Genomic DNA, 20,490 nt, shown 5'->3' with positions numbered 1-20,490 from the left:
GCCACAAGAGAACAGGAATGTCGCATCTCCACCTTCTGTGCAAAACTCTTGGGAGGAGTTTTTGGCCAGTGGGATGCACACAAGATGACCACATTGAGAGCGCAAGGAGGAAAGATAAATACCACACCGCCTCTGGGCCCTGGCGAGAGGAGCTCTTCGCCCTCACTGTGCGGGACTCCTGCCATCACAAAGCATGGAAAAAGAAGAAGAAAGGAGACACAGACAGAAGAACCCATGATGTCAGGAGGCGAAAAGCACCCCGGAGGCACTGGAGGTAGTCTCAGACAAGGCATGCATTCCTGAATCCAAGCCTCCCCCCAAGACCACACCACCAGAAGACCCAAGAAGGGAGAAGGCGGCAAGGGTCACCTACACCAAAGAGAACTTGTTTCTAAATGCTTTTTAAAAAAGAAAAGAAAAAGGAGCACGCAGCCTCCCAATCCCATAATCTGGGGAGTCCCCAACTGAACCTCAAAGCCTATGGACCCTGCAAAATAAAATGTGGGCATCTGAGGGGGAATCACCCATGAGATTTTTGGTAGAAATGCAACATCCAGAAGTTTAAATAGGAAGTGTAACATTAAACTGGCCTTAAATGGACCCAAAGTTGAGGACTGTCAATGGCTAAGCTAGACCTTTCAGAAGAATGCTCTGAAGTGATGGCAACTCTGTCCAACTGTATCATTAAGATTAGGATTATAGTAGAATTAAACCATCAAAAATGTTAAAAACAATTTTTAAAAATTTAATTTCAAAAATTAAAAACAGTAGAGCCCCTTCTTAAAAGTCCTTCCAAAGCCTTCACTTGGTGATGGAAAGATGGCAAGAGGGGGCATTTGTAGCCTTCCTCAAGTGGGCTTTCCAGGGGCAGCCACCAAAAAGGCCACCTCACATCCCCACCAGACCTGCTTGCAAAGGAGGCCTTTGAGGTTTCAACCCCCACGCAGGAAAAAAGTTACTTTAACTCCAAATATCTTCAGACATACCCCTGCAAGATGTTGTCTTAACTTCCTTCTCAGTGCCTTCTCCTTACTGTTTCCAGAAGCCACAAAATCCGAAACTGTAGAGCCCTGACTCTTTGCCGCTTCCTTGAAACTGGGACCTTGCTGACTCTGGTTGGTTTCAGCCGCACATGGCCATGGCCTAGTTTTTCAAGCTTCACGGGGTTTGCTTTAAACCGCAAGCACACTTCCAAGCTCATTTCCCCCACTGGCGAATGGGGTTTTATTGGATGCATGTATTTCTGCACTTCAGAGTCTCAGGGCACTATGATGCAATTTATCTGCTGTTAGAATTCGTATGGCAATAACACCAATTCCCAAGCAGCGGCTGTTGTGCATATTTAGAGGGGCTGCGTGTTAAATAAATCGCCCTGGAGAAACAGAACTGACATGTGAGCTACTGGGGCCAAGCCGCTGGGATGTGCAACTGCCAAGGATCCCTTTCTATGTGTGCAAATCACAATATGCTTAACTTTGTACCCGTCTCTGTAAAGGCCCCTCATTCACTGGGAGGGAACGGGGTCAGGAACCTGCTGGCCCTCATTCCCGATTGCCCATCCGGATGCCTCACCTCCAAACCAACTCATTGCTCCTTGCAAATGCTGTTATTAAAATGGAGAAGCTGGATTTCCAGCTGTCAAACAGTGGCAAAGGAAACAGGTGTAGCTCGCTTGCTCAGAAGTGGCTTTCCCTCTAAGACTCTGAAGTCAGTGGGTGAAGGACAAGGAACCATCTCAGTGCTACTCCTCTAACCCACTCTTTGGGATGCTTATACTTGAATCTCCCTTATCTGGAATTCCAGAATGTGAATTACTCCAAAATACAAAACCTGGCTGAGTGACATCCTCGCTTTCGGATGTGTTTCATGCACAAAATTATGAAAAAAATATTATGTATAAAATTACCTTCAAGCTATATGTATAAGGCATATACAAAACACAAATGAATTTCACATTTAGACTTGGGTCCCATCTCCAAGTTATCTCATGATGCAAATATTCCAAAATCCAAAACAAATCTCAGATCCAGAACACTTCTGGCCCCGAGCATTTTGGATATGGGAGACTCAACCTGTGTGCAATTCATTACAATTGCCTCCTCCTATGACTTTCCCAGAGTAACTGCTGGACCTCATCGCCTTTCCCTCCACCACTCCCTTCTTCTTTTGTGTCATGTCTTTTTAGATTGTAAGCCTGAGGGCAGGGAACCATCTAATTAAAAAGATTGTATGTACAGCGCTGTGTAAATTTACAGCGCTTCATAAATAAAGGTTAATAATAATAATAATAATAATTTTAAGTCCCTCCAAGCAGCTGAGAGAAGAGGCATGAACACATGGGCAACTTAAATCTGAAACCTTAACAGCGTGAGAAGCAATGGAGAACCAGTTGCCTGGTCGGCTCCTAAGAGGTCGCCCAACCCAGCCATCCCTACTTACACGAATCAGGATGAATCGCAAGGCTTGAGCAAGTGAATTGCAGAAGCCAAGCAAATAGCTTGAAATCCCATGTATCTGAGGTGCACCCCAAGCAGCTTCAGGGCAGCGGTAGTATGGCATGCAGGTCTCCCATTCCCCCTGTGATCTGTCCTATTGACTATGGGGCCCAGGCCACTTTGGAGCCCTCTGTGTGCCAGAGAAGGGGTCAGTGGCCTCACATCCCTATCCCCTAGGCGCTTGCAAGGAGTCTCCCTGCTTGGGGCAAAAGTCAAGAAGCACCAGCAATTAGATCTGGGAAGAAGACTGCCACAGCAAGGGAAAGCCAGGGCTTCCAAGGATGCAGTCTCATTCCCTGATGCCACATGCGCTCTTACTGCTGGGGAGGAAAAGTATGCCTGTCTACAGCCTTCCATTGCTCACTTTCTGCTTTCTTCTCCCTTGTGGCTGCCCCTATCCACTCTTGGCTTCCTTGGCAGTCCCTACCTTTCTTAGCCGTCACCTTCTTTCCATCTTGCCTTAAGAATCACCTGGTTTTGCTGTCTACTCTGAGTCTGGCTCCCTCGGTCTGCGAACCACTCTGTGTGCTGTGAGGCCCCAGAAAAGGGCAGAATGGAGGCAGAACCTCCAGAGCAGGAGGGGAAAAAAACCTAACACTGCGCAGGGAGCACCTCCTTGCTGAGATCTGTCTGGACAAGCTCAGGCAGTTCAGGTGATGATGGGAGCCTGAGCCAAGGAGCCCCAGGAGGAGAACCGATCTGCTGCAGCAGTGCTTGCCGGGTTTCTGTTCAGGCTCTTGGAGGGAAGGCAGGGAAGCCCTGAGCTCAGCACAAAAAGCAAGATGAGGAGAAGGGCTGGTGGGAGACCGAGACCCAGGGCTATGCCACGAGGCATGATGTCCTCCAGGGTCAACATTTGCATCCAGAGCAAGGGGCTCAATCCAGACTGAGACCTGACAGTGCGGATGCTGGAGGTCTTCCCAACTTTGCAATCTCCCCTCCATGGTCCTGACCCAAACCACAGCCTCCTGTGGCAGTACTGTACGCTGGGGAGAAGGAGTGGGTGTTATGCAGGGCCCCCAAGACCTATTTGGCAATTCCCGGGGCCCCTCCGGCCTTTACCATTGCTAACGCAAAAGAAAAACAGGGAGAACTGCATTTCCAGAAGGCACCAGAGGCCTTGTAAAACAAGCAGACTGCCCCCCATCATCTTAAAATGGAAGTAAACTTCAAGCCACTTCATAAGAGTCTGGTGAGCAGGTGGGGTGTGTTAAACATGCTCTGTGGGGCCTCTGAACCTACCCAGCCTTACATTAGAGCAAAGGGGAGCTGTCAGGGCCCCTCAATACAAACTGCCAGGACTCTCTGTCCAAAGCAGGAGTCCCATGGCAGCAGCTGGAGGGAGGAAGCAAAGGGTTAAAGCTCCCTCCCACCACAACTCTTGCCCTGAGCCTCCTCCAAGGGTTATCTGTGAAGGACAGATCTGGCCCTCAAGGGCACATGGCAGGATTAACATCAGGTGCAGCCTGGCCATGAGAGAAAGGGCAATGTTCACTCCCTCACCCTGTCCTTGTGCTACTGAGTCCTCACCCCCACAACCACCGCCAGAGAAGGCACCCAGTTTCAAAGCTACAAAAGCTAGGAATGAAATTGTTAAAAGTCCTGGCATTGTTAGGAGTTCAGGTTTCCACTGTACAGAATGCACTCCACCTCTTGCCCTCGCGCCCCTCAGAGGAAAAAGGCAGCTGCACATCAAGCTGGAAATGCTCTACTGAACGTCAACGTATCTCACAGGGCAGTTGCCGGCTAGATCGGCACCAGAGGTTCAGATAGGAGGACCAAATATTAGTATAAATATTATTGATAACTGGCACTTGAACTGCCATGGTCTAATGCTATGGAATTCTGGAAATTGTAGTTGGCTATGGCATCATGGCAGTTAAAGCAGTGCCAACCTGGATTATTTCTGTAGTGCGGAGGCAGCCTTCGTCTGAAAGGTGCTACTATCACAGCAGGGGACAAATGCAGACACAACAACAACGCCACAGACTTGCTTGTGCATCAGCGGAAAGTTGCCCCAACTTGTCTTCCACAGCTGTGTGCGCAGGAACATAACATTCCCACATGTGGGGGGGTTGGGGTTTTGATTTCTTTTAGGTCTCTCTATCTTGGATTTCTCTGCTTTGCTTTGTTTTCAGGTCTGATATTCTAAAATCCCGTGGGTTTCCTCCCCAACTAACAAATATTCCTTTGCCCTCCTCTTCCTCCTCCAGTATCTTTCCTGACAGATCCAACTGTCATGATTTAAAACTTTTGAAAGTATTATACTGGGAAGTTGTACATTTTGTGCAGCTCTGAGTCGCAGTGAGACAAGAAACAAATGGATTAATTTGAAAAACAGAAGGGAGTGCAGCTTGCTAGAATAAAACCACTTCTTCAGCTCTTGTGCTGAGGCTTCCCTTCCCTTCCTGGGAGACTGGGGTGGCAAACAGGGTGGGAGCCTAAGTTGAGAGACAGTCGTAAGATCTGATTTTTCCAAGGGCACTGGGTGAGCTTCATGGCCAAGGGGAGACCTAAGCCTGGGTCTCTGGAACCCCAACACAACCTCATTGCTAGAGCACTTTTCTGTGTTGCCCAGAGAAGAGGGGCATGTTCCATGCGTCTGTGGTACCTGCATTCTCCATGTTCCCGCTGTCCACTTCCCGCTCCAGGATGTCGCAGCTCCAAGTGCCTGCCAGTCTCTGTTTGTGGGATGGAAGGACAAAACCTCCCTTCAGTTGCTGCTCCCTGGTGCCTTAGTTTCCAGAGCCTGCGGATGAGAGAGAAACCCTGGGTTGAAGGCATCCGCTCCACTAAGTTGCCACTTTGCCACAGAAAAGAGGGACCCTGGGGGTGCTCCCGTTCCACACAGGGAGGGACCCATAGATTAGCTGAGAGCAATCCCAGGGATGTGTATGTGTACAGTATGTGTGTATGTGTGCATGATTGCCCGAGTTTCTTCAGCAACCCACATTGGCTGATGAACCACTTGGCTATACCTTGGACGATGGGCATCACACTGCTAGTTACAAACTATATTGATATGATTGTGTCTCCCTGTAAAACATCTTCTCTCTGTCCCTTGGAAAGGCTGCCTCTCATCGCTCTGAAGAACCAACAACAGCCAACCGGGACTGGGATCGCAGTCCATAGGAAAATGGTGTGCAGAATGAGTCCTGCTTTGCTGTTTTGGAATAATAATAATAATAATAATAATAATAATAATAATAATAATTATTATTATTATTATTATGCCCGTCCACATGACTCAAGGATCAGGGTATGGGAAAGCTCCCCATTCTGCTTTCCAGCCCTTTTTAGCCTTCTCCTGCTGCCATTTTTCTTTCTTAAAACTTTATACTCCATCAGTCAAATATCACCAGGTTTTCTTGCCAGACATTTTCTGCAGGCTCTTCCCTGTGCTTCCAAGATTTCCTCTTTAGGGCTTTTGCTGTTCAGTGAATCAATCCTACTTTGTGAACAGCTCCTTGGCAGGAAGGGCTCCAAAACTGCAGGCAGTAATCTGGAGACAAAGGTCCAGTTAGTGCAAGTGGCGCTCCTCTTCTTTGTATCTCTGGCCTCGGGCTCCCCTGCGTGCCAATAAAGACAGAAAGCCCACAAGGATGCCAGTTTGGGCAGGCAACCAATTCACACAATTTGACCTTTTTCTGACAGGGCTGGGACCATGAGCCCTTGTAGCCATTTCATGCACAAAGGCACCTTTGTCAGGAAGGAAGAAGGGGGTGCGAGAGGAGGACAACCACTGGATATCTGTTACTTTGGCAAAGAGAAGGGCTGTTTTGGGCAGCATGCAGACTGAGCTCTCTCTCATTGCTTTTTCGGGGGAAGTTGCTCTTCTGAAGAGCATCTAGATTTGTTTGCTTTATGATGACAGTCTTCCCAAGACTACAATTTCCATTACCCCCAGACAGCATGGCTACTGGGGATGATGGGAAGCTATAATCCAATACACCTGGAGGGTGCCAGGTTGGGAGGCATTGAGATACGATTGGGTTAAATACTCCTTCCTGTCACTGCCGAAAGCTACCAAGCTAGGACCAAAATCCCCAAAATCAATTCCCAAAATCAGTGCCATTGCTTACTATTTTACCAGTCTACCTATGGGCATAAAGTATATTGATTTTTCTCACCCTGTAAGTGTCCTGTATTTCCCTTTCCAGGCGGCACAATGCAGTGCTCAGAATGGCACAGGAAAAGTGACACTTCATCCTCTGACTCCTTGAAGCCTTTCCAAATGGAAGATCTTTACAGATATTCCACTTCCCTCAAGCGTTTCCATAGATACGTTTATATCTCCATCTCCAGCTGGGGTTTGTGGGGTTTTTGTTTTTTAAAGACGGTCCAATTACACTAAGGCAGAACGCTGAACGTGCCGAGTTCTCAGCCCCTGGCTTTATTGTGTTTTCCAAAAAGTCTTTAGGTGAAATGGGAGGATCAGGTGAAGAGAGCTCAGCTTGGCAAGGAGAGTCTGGAAGAGTGGCCTCATTGTTTTGGGCTGCATCCACGGTGGAGAAAGAACCCAGTTTGGCACTACTTTAACTGCCTTGGCTCAAGGCTATGGAATTCTGGGAGTTGGAGTTTGTTGTGGGGTCCAGAGCGGGGCAGAACTCCGCTCTGGACCCCGCAACAAACTCCAACTCCCAGAATTCCATAGCCTTGAGCCAGGATGCTGAAAAGTGGTGCCAAAATGGGATATTTCTCAAGTGTGGATGCAGCTTTGGATGACAACTCAGGAGCCGTAGTCTCCAAGAAACCTTCCCAAGCTCTCTGACGGTGAATTTGAATTGCTAGTCACATCATGAACTATGTTTTCTAGGTTCCCTGTTGCACTGGCATAACCTCTACAAACTACAACAACAGTACAGAAATAACATATTTTGCCAACAATCAAACAGTAATTGCAAGTTGCTAAAGAAATGGGCTGGCGTCCCATTGACCAACTAAAGTAGACCCATTCAGCCAGCTGTTGAACAATGAGACAACCTATAGGTAGATCCCACGGATTGTATGGGTCTGCCCCAAAGGGATTCACAACAGGATCCAGGTTAAGGTTTCCCAAGGTAAAGCAGCAAAGTGCCGCCGAACAGAAGTAAGTTGAAAAGACCTGCCTGGTTTAGAAAAGGAAAGAGAAAAGGCATTAAACAGGTTGCTGGAAGCTGGTGCCAGGCTTGCCCCTTCTGCAGCCCTCCTGCAAAAGGACTTGAAGAACATGTGGGCTCCTTCCATGTCTCCTGCAGAATTAATATAGTTGAGGAGCAGGGCAAGAGGGCAAGCCGCCCCTGAATAACTACTCTGTCCAAAATGCCCTCAACCTCAAACGTAGCCTTGGAAGTTGCAAAAACATGTTTCACACTGAACTTGGTGGCCCTCTCTGGAGGTGAAACAGCTGCACTGATAGCTCTGCAAGACGGCTCCACCGCAGCAACTCAGTGCAAAATCTGCCCTTGGGAAGGGTTAGCCAGAACCAGACTGCAAATGCTTAGCGAACATGCAGCGTTGGCAGCAAGTTCCACAATCTAGTCTTGTTTGCAGAAATGTTATTAAGCTGCCCTGCATGCCCAATCTGTGCCTCTAGCCCAGCACTGTCTGCTGACGGGAAGCAGTCCTCCATAGTCTTGGGCTGGGGTTTTGTCCCACTTGGTCATCTAAAAGTTTTAAGCATAGGATGCTAGGGATGAAAGATGGGACCTTCTGCCACTGAAGCCTGTTGCTGCTCCTCAAAGGAGCGCATGCCAGCTAGGAAAGAGAAGAAAGTGGCCTCTGGGTTTTGGGAGGGCACCTCTGGCTCCACTCCCCTACATTACAGCTGTCTAGTTTTGCTAAAAGCTGTGAAGTCAAAGGCTTTCATGGCCAGGATCCATAGTTTTTGGTGAGTTTTTCAGGCTCTGTGGCCATGTTCTGAAGAGTTTATTCCTGATGTTTCGCCAGCATCTGTGGCTTCGGCATTTTCAGAGAAAAGCTAAAATCTACTTCAGGAGCAGGTATAGGATCGAGAGAGGAGAAATTACTTCTGGGAAAGTAAGGCAAACTGCATCTTTCACTTCTGACTTTGGAATATTTCAAGGTTATCCTTACCAGCAGAGTCAAGTTTCTCAACCGCACTGATCCACACAGATGAGGGCCAGATAGTCCTGAAGCCACAGCTGAGCGGATCCTTCCTGCTCCCTCCTTAAAACCAAATTAAAAAGAGGCAAAAACAACAGTTAGCGGATCTGGCCAGCTCTCCAAGTTCTCCATCCCCACCTCCCTCCACGTCATCCGCCCAAAAAAGCAGCACGCAGCCCCGCATCTCCTTCTGGTCTCCTGCCAATGTGTTCCTGAAAGTCTGAAAATCCTGCAGCCCAAAATAGTTTTAGGTTGGTGGAAGAACGGCAAGTTTCTCATTGAAACCCAAGACACAGGCATCTCCCATAAACTGGGGCAGCAGCGGCGGAAGGGGGTTGCAGCGAATGGGGAGGAGAGATGCAACTTGTCTTGGGCCTTTTCCACTGACCCTGCGCTTGGAAATCTGCAAAGTGCCCTGTTTTTCAGAGTGTTTGGCGCATGGGACAAAATGCATTCTGAGATGCTCACTCCCAACTTTTCTGTCATGGAAAGAACTACCAGGTTTCAAAGTTCACAGGTCGCCTCTCTGAAATAATGAATCACTTCTCTAGCATTCTTTCCTTGTAAACAGGAGTTATAGCATGTCTCCTTCCAGCAGAATTGGAAAACCAGGGCATACAGACAAGAGCCACAAATTCACCAGGAGCAGGAGCTCTTTGTTGTGCAATGAATGCACCAAACCCCAGAGACTCAAAGACTCTTTGCAGAAGCAGGTCAGTTCCCATTTTCAAAAGGGACATTTTGGAAGTGCCAAAGGTACTCTGTCTTTATTGTTCTCGCAGTGCTTTCTTCCAAAGTGTGAGAGAGAATGATTCCACCCGACCATCAGGGAAACAAGACGAAAGATCAAATGCAAACCAATGCTGATTCCAGCTCTCAGCCCGACACATTAGCATTTGTACAAGAAACACACATGGGCATACTTTCTGCAAAGCTATGAATATGCAACCAAGGGCTCTCCCAGAATGACCTCAAGAGGTGCAAGTTCTCTTAGGGTTTTGCTGGTTGGTTCCGCCATCATGTCCACTTATTATTTAAACAACAATAATCACGTTTTCAAGTTGTAGCGCAAAAGAGCAACTTCACTGATATACTATACCCAAAAGAAGAAAAGTTTTAAAGAGAAAGGAGCATATTATTCTGGTTAAGTCTCAGAATTAAAAAGAACCCAACTCAGCTGTAGGAATAAAATGCTGCTGGTGGTGCCATGAACAGCCATGTAATAGTCTGGGACAGCAGAAACACTGGATCTCTTTAAAGAAAACTCAAGATCTACTGCCATACATACTGTAACCTTGCAACCTCTTTGCCCTGCCTTCAGGATCCTCACATTAGCAAAGCCATTTGGGGAGGAAGGGAGGAGGACTGAAGCCCCATGGATCCGCTGCCCAAACTGGAGGACCACTTGTTCCCATAGGAAACTTACTTGCCCATGCTGCCTGACGATAACTCCCAGCACTCCTCACCTTTGCCTATTCTGGCCAAGGATGATGGGAGTTGCAGTTTGACAGCCTCTGAAAGTTTGCATGGTTCCCTCCCTTGCCCTACACACAATCAAAATGCAAAAACCCATTCCAGAGACTGTGAGGACTGGAGTTCCCATGCTTTCCTCAGCCAAGGAAAGGTATTTTAGGGAGAGACACAACTCCTAGAATGCTCCCCCCCCCCAAACCAACTTTTCCCATCTCTGACATCTCAAAGTACAACTGTAATGCACAAGGCTTCAAAGCGAAATCCTCAGCCCTGACAGGGCTTGACATTCAAAACCGACGCAGTTTAAGCCCCAAAGCGTGCGCATGAATGGCTTTACTTTAAAAACTGGATTATGGCGACAGAAGCCAATATCAGAGCCACATTCATGCATATAGGATACACAGCAAGACGGAACTGGTTCGCAGGGCTCTCTGAAAGCAGCTGCTCCGAGGATTTCCCAAAGTGAGCTTATTATCAATTTAAAGCTAACCACAGATTTTAAAAATAATATGGATTAACCACTGAGATACTACAGGCATATGGCTTTTGACCGTGTTCGTTTGATAAGACCAGTGCAGTTATCCAGTTAATCTATAAAAAGCATCGCTCTGGAAATAAATCTGCAGAGCTGCCATTTAACATGCAGTTTGGGGAAGAAGTAAAGTCTGTTTAGGGAGAGACCTGAGATTGTAACTGTGGCTTAGGATCTTTTCTCATAGCTACTGATCAAGAAGCCACTTTTCATCCGCAAATGTGGCAGGCATCACCACATCAGGATATATCTCCTATAAAGTTAGCTTATGGACCATCTGAATGGACCATGCGCCCCATCTGCCTATCCCACATTCATAAAAGGCATAATGAGTGTTACTCGGAAGAAAAGAATACGTCTGGAAAGTGGCACTTATGGAGGGTGTCTCCTCTCAACAGCTTTGTTTAGGCTTTGAATGTTAAAATTAGCATTCACAGCGAGAGGTAATGATTAAGTTCCATGGATTAGGAAATGTGCAATCTATGTGGGTGCTTTTGCACTTGTTAATCAATGGGTCCAAATTTAAAGAAATCAAAAGCAGATGAATACAAGTCACAACTTCCACATATTAGGAGTCGGATACATAACGCAACCCTGGGCATATATATAGAAAACTAAAACCCAAAGCCATGTTAGACTGGAAAATCAGTGTGCAAAGTTTATCTTGCAGCACCTTTGAGACTAAGTGAAAGGTGCTGCAAGGTCCCTTAGCATCCCAGCTTCTTTCTTTCATTCAGTCTCAAAGGTTCTGCAAGACCCCTTTGCACACAGAGAACTAAAGTATCCAGAGACAAAAACAACAAACCTGGGAATCTTATACAGGTTCAACTATTCATCTGTGAATCAGAAAGGGAGGGGATAATGAAACCTTAACTGCCATGATGGAAGGCAAGCAGAGCAGCAAGAAAGCTCTCATTCACCCCTTGTTTGATTTATTTACTTATTTGGTTTACACACTCCATCTTCCTCCTGGCAGAGGAACCAAGGCTGCTTACGACAAAGTAAAATACAGTAAGACTTGATACTAAGCTTTTAAAAGTTAAACATTTCTTTTAAAAACACTAAACTAGAGCCAGCATGGCATAGTGGCTGGAGCTGAAAACATGGGAAGCGTGGTAAAAGGATTCACAAATGGCAGTAAGTGAGCAATATGTAGGTAAGTAAGTACAACACAGTGGAATGGATATTTCCTTTTGCTCCATTATCTGGCATCTCCAGCGGCAGCATCATTATCTTAATAACAGATGCAAGGAAGCCAAGCAGCTGACAAGAGAAACACATCAGAAGGAAGGTGTGTGGCCGCCTTGTTAAAGAAAGCATAGGAAGCTTTCTTTATGGGGCACTGACCCAGATGGGGAAATATCATGAAAGGAGGAAAGAGGGACCTTACTCAAGTCCATGCTACAATAAATTTATCTTCCCATAAATACACATATCCTTTTGCAAGCACTTTCCTTTCCATACTGGCTGGGGATGCTGAGAGCGGTAGTCCAGAACCAAACCTCCTCTGCACAAGTCTTGCCAAGAAAACCCCATGATTGGATCGTCTTAGGCCTCATTCCCACTACCTTTTAAATCGGATCGCAAATTGGTTTGAACTGGTTTTAATTACCCTGGTTTGCACTTGAACCGGGGCCCATGCGCTAGACCCATTTAACCCGTGTCTTTTTGACACCGATTTTCCCCCCAGCATCTTTTGGGATAAATCGATTCTGCGCAAGCGTGAACCAGATGCGGATCAAAACCTATTTAAATTTGCCCTTCGGCTGGATGGAGCAGGTCCATTTTGAATCGATGTGTTCATGAATGTGAACCACAAGTGGGTTATTTTATTTTATTCTGCAGCAAGAAAGTGCAAGAGAGGCAAATGTAGTCTGAACTATGCTCCGCTGCTGAACTGATCCATCAGTTTGGATCCCAAAGTGATTTATCTGTAAGTGGGAATGTGGCCTTAGAGTCACCATAAGTCAAAAACAAATTGAAGGCACAGAACACACACACACACACACACACACAATCCGGCAGCTGCATATTGGACCTGCAAATGCTCCAAAATGCCCAAAGCTGCCTGCTGCAACAAAATACAAAATGCCTCCACGCTGCTTGCAATTCTCAGTGACTCAAAGGCATTGTTTTGGTAGTCTTTTCTGAGTGTGGCTTGGCCAAGTGGCTTTCCAGGTCTCAGCTGGGATTCACACCTGGCATCCTCTGGAATCCAGCACTCAAACCACTAAACAACCCTGGTTCTCAGATTGCCTCACATTACAGCAGTTTACTGTGGAAGTGGCTTTGGCCAGCCGGCACCAAGAGCATCACCAGCTGCAAACAAAGCGAGAGCCTCTGGCTCCTTCATCCTCAGCCAAATTCAACACCACCTTCTCCCTTTACAACCAACAGAATGTCAACAGCTGCCCTGGCTCCACCAACAACTATGGGGCAAAGGCATATTGATTATTATTGTTGTTATCACTATTAACATTTATTTATAGAGTGCTGTATAGTCTGCACAGTGCTTTACATCGCAAGGGTCAAATAAAATTGGGGGGGGGATGTAAACCTGCCAAGAGGCATACAATCTAAAACAACAGCAACATGACATGATTAAAATATCTCTAAAATAATACACTTGTCCCTCCATATTCTTTAGGGTTATGTGAATATGGGAAAACTCAAATAACAAAAACACCATGTTTTTACCTGAGAGGACACCTCTCTAGGAATCTCTAGGTCCTCCATGGCAACTCTGTGGTCAATGTCCGACAGACACTGACCATAGAACTGCGCCAGAGGAGCTTCAAAGGCCTAGTAGAGTATTCTCTCTAGGAATCTCTAGGTCTTCCAGGGCAACTCTGTGGCCAACGTCTGACAGACACTGACCACAGAACTGCACCGGAGGAGCTACAAAGGCCTAGTAGAGTATTCTCTCTAGGAATCTCTAGGTCCTCCAGGGCAACTCTGTGGCCAACGTCCGACAGACACTGACCATAGAACTGTGCCAGAGGAGCTTCAAAGGCCTAGTAGAGTATTCTCTCTAGGAATCTCTAGGTCCTCCAGGGCAACTCTGTGGCCAACGTCCGACAGACACTGGCCATAGAACTGCACCGGAGGAGCTACAAAGGCCTAGTAGAGTATTCTCTCTAGGAATCTCTAGGTCCTCCAGGGCAACTCTGTGGCCAACGTCCGACAGACACTGACCATAGAACTGCGCCAGAGGAGCTTCAAAGGCCTAGTAGAGTATTCTCTCTAGGAATCTCTAGGTCCTCCATGGCAACTCTGTGGTCAACGTCCGACAGACACTGACCATAGAACTGCGCCAGAGGAGCTTCAAAGGCCTAGTAGAGTATTCTCTCTAGGAATCTCTAGGTCTTCCAGGGCAACTCTGTGGCCAACGTCTGACAGACACTGACCACAGAACTGCACCGGAGGAGCTACAAAGGCCTAGTAGAGTATTCTCTCTAGGAATCTCTAGGTCCTCCAGGGCAACTCTGTGGCCAACGTTCGACAGACACTGACCATAGAACTGCAATACAGGAGCTACAAAGGCCTAGTAGAGTGTTCTCTCTAGGAATCTCTAGCTCCTCCAGGGCAACTCTGTGGCCAACGTCCGACAGACACTGACCATAGAACTGCAATGGAGGAGCTACAAAGGCCTAGTAGAGTGTTCTCTCTAGGAATCTCTAGGTCCTCCAGGGCAACTCTGGCCAACATCCGACAGACACTGACCACAGAATTGCGCCGGAGGAGCTACAAAGGCCTAGTAGAATATCCTCTCTAGGAATCTCTAGGTCTTTCAGGGCAAGTTAAAGTAGACCATAGAGTTGCACTGGAGGTGGACCTAGGACCTAGATATTCCTATTGAGGAACATTATTAATCAAATCCGTGAATAATCAAATACGGATTATTTGATTAATCGAAGCCACAAATGTGGAGGGATGAGTGTACTAAATAGTATACAATAAAAACAAAGTAAGCAGCAGATTTATGTTGATTTATATCCTGCCTTTAATCTATGCAGCACCCAAAGGTGGCTAACAGCATAGATGGCTAAGATATGCGCAAAAGCCATTCTAATATTAATGAACGATGTGGGAAGACTATCCCACGCATGACAGGAGGAGGCAAGGCCCAAGGTTTTGAGCAGAGATGCTTGGCTTGCCTGAGAGTGTGGTTTCACCAGAGAATCTCTCTAGGTAGCACTTATGTTCTTGGTGGTGTTTAGTCTCAGGAATGCTGCCAGAGCAGCTTGGCGCAACTGGGGATCGGCCGAAAGGGAGTCCTGAGTGTGGGCCTATGTCCCCATTCCCAAAGAGGCGGCTGGCAGCCAAAGAGGTTCAACAAATTCAGAAGAAACAAGACCAGCATAAAATCATCCAAAAAGGGGGGAAGCATGCCAGGCAGAAGGGGAACATTGGAGCTTCCATGGCACTTGCACAGCTCTTGCTGCCTGTCTTCAAGCCGTATCCGACTTATGGTGACCCTAAAGAGAACGTCTCTTGGGTTTTCTTGGCAACATTTGTTCATATTTGCCATCCTCGGAAGCTGTGAGAGTGTGACTTGCTTAAGGTCACCCAGTGGGTTTTCCATGGCTAAGAAGGGATTCCAACGCTGGTCTCCAGAGTCAAATGCTCAGAGCATTACAGAGCATTACGGAGTCAAATGCTCAGAGCATTGCACCACACTGACATAGCTACCCACTGGTCAAATCCACTTCAGCTCCAATGTGCCGAGGAGCAATAGTCTCTCTTTTTTAATCACACTTCTCCATGTTTACTAAAAACAGACCCAAACAACCACGCTTCCACACATGAATTCCAATCAGACCAGTAAACCAGGGCTCCAGATCTGGAGTAAAACATTAGGTTTCTACAAATTACGAAGCATAATAGCAGGAGAGGAGATTCTTCTTTGGCGCTGTTAGCAAACCAAATGAAAAGGAAACCAGGCCGCACAGCAATTTGGGAACCATCGATCACTTCTCTCAGCTCCCAGACCTGACCCATTAATTTCCCTAATAATGCTTCAGATCACAACCTAGTTTCCATTTGGCTAATAAAAAAAGAAGTGTCTACCAGATTTTCAATGCTGACCTGACCGAAAGGCATACAACGGTTTTAGCAGCATTCTGCAATAAGTGATCTTTAATCTCTGGAAATATTGGCAATAGCCACAATTGGACTATTTGTTCTGGCTAATAATTTGATGTATTCTATAGCAGCACATGAATTACAAACCCACATCGCAAGACAAGCACCTAAGGCTTATACCAGGGCCTGATCCCACTACCTTTTAAACTGGATCACAAAGCGATGTATTTGTAAGTGGGAATGAGACTGGGGTTGGGCAACTTGTGGCTCTCCTGGTGCTGTTGGACTGCAACTCCCATCAGCCCTAAGCGTCCTAGAGGAGTGCTTGGAAATGCAATCACCAACAGCCCTTGCATTTCTCCATGGATTTCCACAGACCTGGAGCAAGGGTTACGCTGAGCCCCAGGCATGCAGTTTGGGCAGAGTCCATTCTGTTTACTACTAAGCCTGACTCAGGAGTCAGCTGAGCCAACTAGAAGTGTCCCAGGACAGGAAGCGCCCAGGGAAGGGGAGGGAAACGGTAACAAGGAACGCCACAGTCTGTTCCCGGCGTCATGGACATAGGACTTAACCCTGACAAAAAGGCCTCTGTTAAGAGGGATTGCTGCCTGGCACAACCAAGGAATGGGGCCAGAGACAGAAATAAGCCTCCTCCTTTGGCTCGGTCCCAAGATTCTTCCCTTCCGCCGCTCCGACCACGAAAGCCTTACTTACACCTTTTCCTCCGCGGAGGAAATCCAGCTCAGCCAGTTGAAACAGTCAGGAAAGAAAATAGGGATAAAAACGACAAGGCTCAGCATTGTTTCCAAACCACTTGCTTGCGATGTGTGCCTTCCAGTTGTTTTATGGTGACCCTAAGGCAACCCTGTCATCACGGGGTTTTCCTGGCAAGGTTTATTCTCAAGAGATTTACTACTAGTTTCCTCTAGCAAAGAGTGTGACTTGCCCAAGGGCCCCTCAGTGGGTTTCCAGAGCCGAGTGGGGATTCGAACCCCTGCCTCCCAAAATCTTGGTCCAACAACTCAAGTTGCAACACAATGCCAACTCTCCTCCGACGTGTCCCTCAGGGGAACACATGACAATTACATTTGTCTAAAACTAGTAAGGGGTTTGCAATACAACTTGTATGTCCAGAGAACAACTCTACAAAAGACAAAGGAGGCAAACCAACTCTGTCTCTTCAAGGAGGCAGAGCTTTAGTGCGGTCTTCCATCCATGCTTTTAGAGAGGAAGCCTATGGCAAGCCATCATTGCAAGGCTCTTCTGACGGATAGGTTGGTTGTAATATCCCACATTTCTCCAAAATGGGAGATGCTAACGTCAGGTTTTTGGGAAGCCAGTTCTCCAGATTAACTGTGTGCAGAACGAAAAAGGAGTTGCTGTATATACTCATGTATTAGTCAAAAAACCAACCCAAAAAAACTGGCTTGACTTATCCACAGGTCAATGGAAGTAGTGTACTTTAACTCTCATATATATATATATATATATATATATATATTAAAGGAACCATCTCCTTTTTCTGAAAAGAGTGGTAAAAGGCAAGAGCTTGGTTCATCCTGGGAGCACCAAAAAGAAGCGTGGATCCTCTCTACTCTCTCAGCCTTTAGGATCTGCACAAACAGTTAATGTCTGATGGAATTGTCTAAGTTCTTTGGCGTCATTTCCCTTTGCACCATCCTTGATCCTTCATTACGTGGCCCTAGGTTTTAGCCTCGACTTATCCAAGGGCCATAGCAAAATCCATAATATTGGCCCCAAAACCTGCCCTCGACTTATACGTGAGGTTGACTTATAGTCGAGTATATATGGTAACCTGTGCTGAGTCCCCATTACTCAGCTTCAGCAGATAAACATAGGGATGTACTCAAAGTCTAGGGGAGTTACCTTTTTGGACTACAACTCCCAAAATACACCAGACTAACAGGGGGATTCTTTGAAACCGCAGTCCAAAAAGGTATTTTTTTTCCAAACTTTGATCCTAATACACAGCTGTGGCGATTTGTATGTTGGACTATGGACTCCAAGAGACTGGGGTTCAAATCCTTACTCCGCCACAGACAGTGACTGGGTGACCCTGCACAAGGTGCGCTTTCTCAACAGTGGCCAACCTTCTTGGGATAAATCTATCCAAGGAAAGTCAAGGAGAGGGTTGCCATAATTTGGAACGTTGGCAATGACGATTACGAGTTCATGGTTTCAGTGCCAAGCTCCGGGTAAAATCAGGACCAGAGAGAGAAATAAGAGCAGCTCGGTTCAATATTCCTGTAGTATTTTCCTCCAGTCCAGCTCTGTGCGCCTCTTCCTTGCAAACTCAAACGCATCTCAACACATTCACGCAAGATGCCAGCATTCGGAGGACATACAGAAATCACGGGGCAGGAAACCCAGAAGTCCCAAACCGCAAAGGAAATTTCCAGAGGATTGGTTTGGGCTTGGACTTGCCCAGCCCGACCCCGACAGTCGGGCAAAGGCTGGGAACAAAGGGCACCTTTTCTGAATCCTCGGAGAGCATGCGACAAAAACGAGCTCTTTTCATTTCTAGCCCCAATCCCTTTAACAACAGACCAAGCCAAACTCACCTTCCGGACGTTACCTGCGGTCAAAAAGGGAACAGCGCTTCCAAGGACACAGATAAAGCCAGGCGTGTTGCTCCTTGTTTTCCTCTAAGGCAAGCCAACAACTTGTCTTCTGTTAAATGTTAACTTTCCTCCCAAGGACAAAACCCAAAAGTCTCTCCCTGGAGCTTGGGCTCCGACTGACGCTTTCCGGCTGCCAAGCCCTGGAGTTTCCTATGCGTTGCTGTTGTCTGTTTCAGCCTCTCTTCCTCCGAAACCTTCTACTCATCATCCTTGGCATCTGGAAAGGAATGCCAGAAATGCGGTGGCGCGGGTTCCTCTTTGCTCCGGCCTCCCTTGCCTGCAGTGTGCCAGACGGAGGTGGAGGCCAAGAAGCGTGCAAAAGGGTGTGCGGTGTTCACACTGTGGTTTGGTGGGAGGTGTCTGTCTTCACAAATCTCTCAGGGAGGAAGGGAGCTCTCAGGCTGCGAAGCTGCTGCCATCGCAATCATCTGCAAGGAAAGATGAAGAGGAAAGCTTAAAAGGAGGAGAAGAAAGAGGAGGAGGAGGAGGAGGAGACGCAGAACAACAAGGACAGCGCTGGCATAAAACAGGCCCTGCTACTCCACAAAACGAGGGAAGCTATCAAGACGCATTCGGAAGAGGCTGAACCTGTGCCCAAAAGCAAATGCTTGGTACAGCCAGCCCTCCAAAACCAAGGGTTCAACTGCGCATGGCTTGGAAATATTCAATATATATATATATGTGTGTGTTCCAAAAAGCAAACCTTGATTTTGCCATTTTATATACAGGACACCATTTTACAACACCATTGTATTTAAAGGGACTCATGCATTCATGGATTTTGGTCTCTGCGGAGAGATCCTGGAACCAAACTTCAATGGATACCAAGGGCCCACTCTAATAATAATAATAATAATAATAATAATGTATATAATGGGACTTGAGCATCCATAGTTTTGTTATCCATGGAGATCCTGGAACCAGACCACAGTGGCCCATTGCAATAGTAATAATAAGAATAGTAATAATAATAATAATAATCCCATTGTATTTAATGGGAGAGGAGCATCCAAGGATTTTGGTATCCACAGAGGATCCTGGAATGAAAGCCCAGCGGATACCAAGGGCCCATTGCAATAGTAACAGTCATCCTAAACCCATTGTAGGACTTGAGCATCCATGGATTTTGGGACCCATCAGGGATCCTGGAGCCAAACCTCATTGGATACCAAGGGTCCAGCCTAGTAGTCATAATAATATCACATTGCATTTAGTAGGACGTGAGCATCCAAAGGCACCCCTGGGAGTCCTGAAGCCAAACCCCAAAGGATGACAAGGGTACATAGTCATAGTAATAGTAATAATGAACCCATTGCATATAATGGAACATGGGCATCCAAGGATTTTGGCACCCCTGAGGGACCCTGGAAGCAAACCCCAGCCAAGGATGCCAAGGGCCCCCACTGTAGTAACAATAACAATAACAACAATATGTAACACCCCCCCCTTTTTTTTCCTGGGAGCCAGAGCTCTTCCAAAGCTAAGAACAGGGCCATGGAAAAGACATAGGGAAGAGCCTTAGGCTGAAAGAGCAGTCGAGAGCATTATTCTGCTGCTGCTGAGCTCCTTGGGCTTTGCCTCTGCTGCTGCTGCTTTGAGGCTGAGAGAGTGTCACCGGGAGGACACGCCCTCCCCACGTGACGTGATAACGACACGCCCCCTTCTGGCCCCGCCCCTTCCTCACCTTCTGCCGCATTCGCCTTTTTAACCTCTTTTTACAGAGCCACCGACGGACGACGAGGAGCCACGCTCGGGTCTCCTGCGCATGCGCCGACCCAGCCGGTCCGGGGCCCGACCTCCCAGCCAACGACGCCTTCCCATTGGCCCACCGTTGTCATGGCAACCCCAGGAGAACACTATGCTTGTATATATATATATATATATGTCTGTGTGTGTGTGTGTGTATATATATATACACACATACTATATATATATATATATTATATATACACATACACACACACACACATAAACTATACAGTATATAGACACTATATATATATATATATATACTGTATATATAAACTGATTTTGTGTGTATGTGTATATATAAATATAAACAGTATGTGTGTCTGCATATATATATATATGCACACACTATATATATATATATATATAAAGTGTGTGTGTTTGTGTGTGTGTGTGTATATATATTGTG

The 20,490-nt window shown here is 46.7% G+C and overlaps 1 protein-coding gene across 3 annotated transcripts in view; it reads right to left on the bottom strand.

The window, feature by feature from the left end:
* The window catches only part of KIFC3 (kinesin family member C3), a 34,939-nt gene extending 14,856 nt beyond the window's left edge, over positions 1–20,083 (bottom strand). The window contains exons 1-4 of one of the 3 annotated variants that reach the window (XM_089539682.1): positions 20,017–20,083; positions 18,273–18,760; positions 8,571–8,663; positions 5,107–5,244 (exon numbers count right to left, since the gene is read on the bottom strand). In XM_089539682.1, the coding sequence (XP_089395808.1) occupies positions 5,107–5,119 (13 nt within the window). In that variant the 5' untranslated portion in view covers positions 5,120–5,244; positions 8,571–8,663; positions 18,273–18,760; positions 20,017–20,083. Of the gene's footprint in view, positions 1–5,106; positions 5,245–8,570; positions 8,664–18,272; positions 18,792–20,016 lie in introns of those variants that run through there. The other 2 variants (XM_089539681.1, XM_089539683.1) reach the window with 2 other exon arrangements.
* Positions 20,084–20,490: the final 407 nt, after the last annotated feature.

Source organism: Sceloporus occidentalis, unplaced genomic scaffold (assembly GCF_023333645.1).
Source record: "Sceloporus occidentalis isolate IW3139 unplaced genomic scaffold, rSceOcc1.0.p SCAF_10, whole genome shotgun sequence".
In the NCBI taxonomy this organism is placed as follows: domain Eukaryota; kingdom Metazoa; phylum Chordata; class Lepidosauria; order Squamata; family Phrynosomatidae; genus Sceloporus; species Sceloporus occidentalis.
This window is presented reverse-complemented; position numbering and strand designations above follow the sequence as displayed.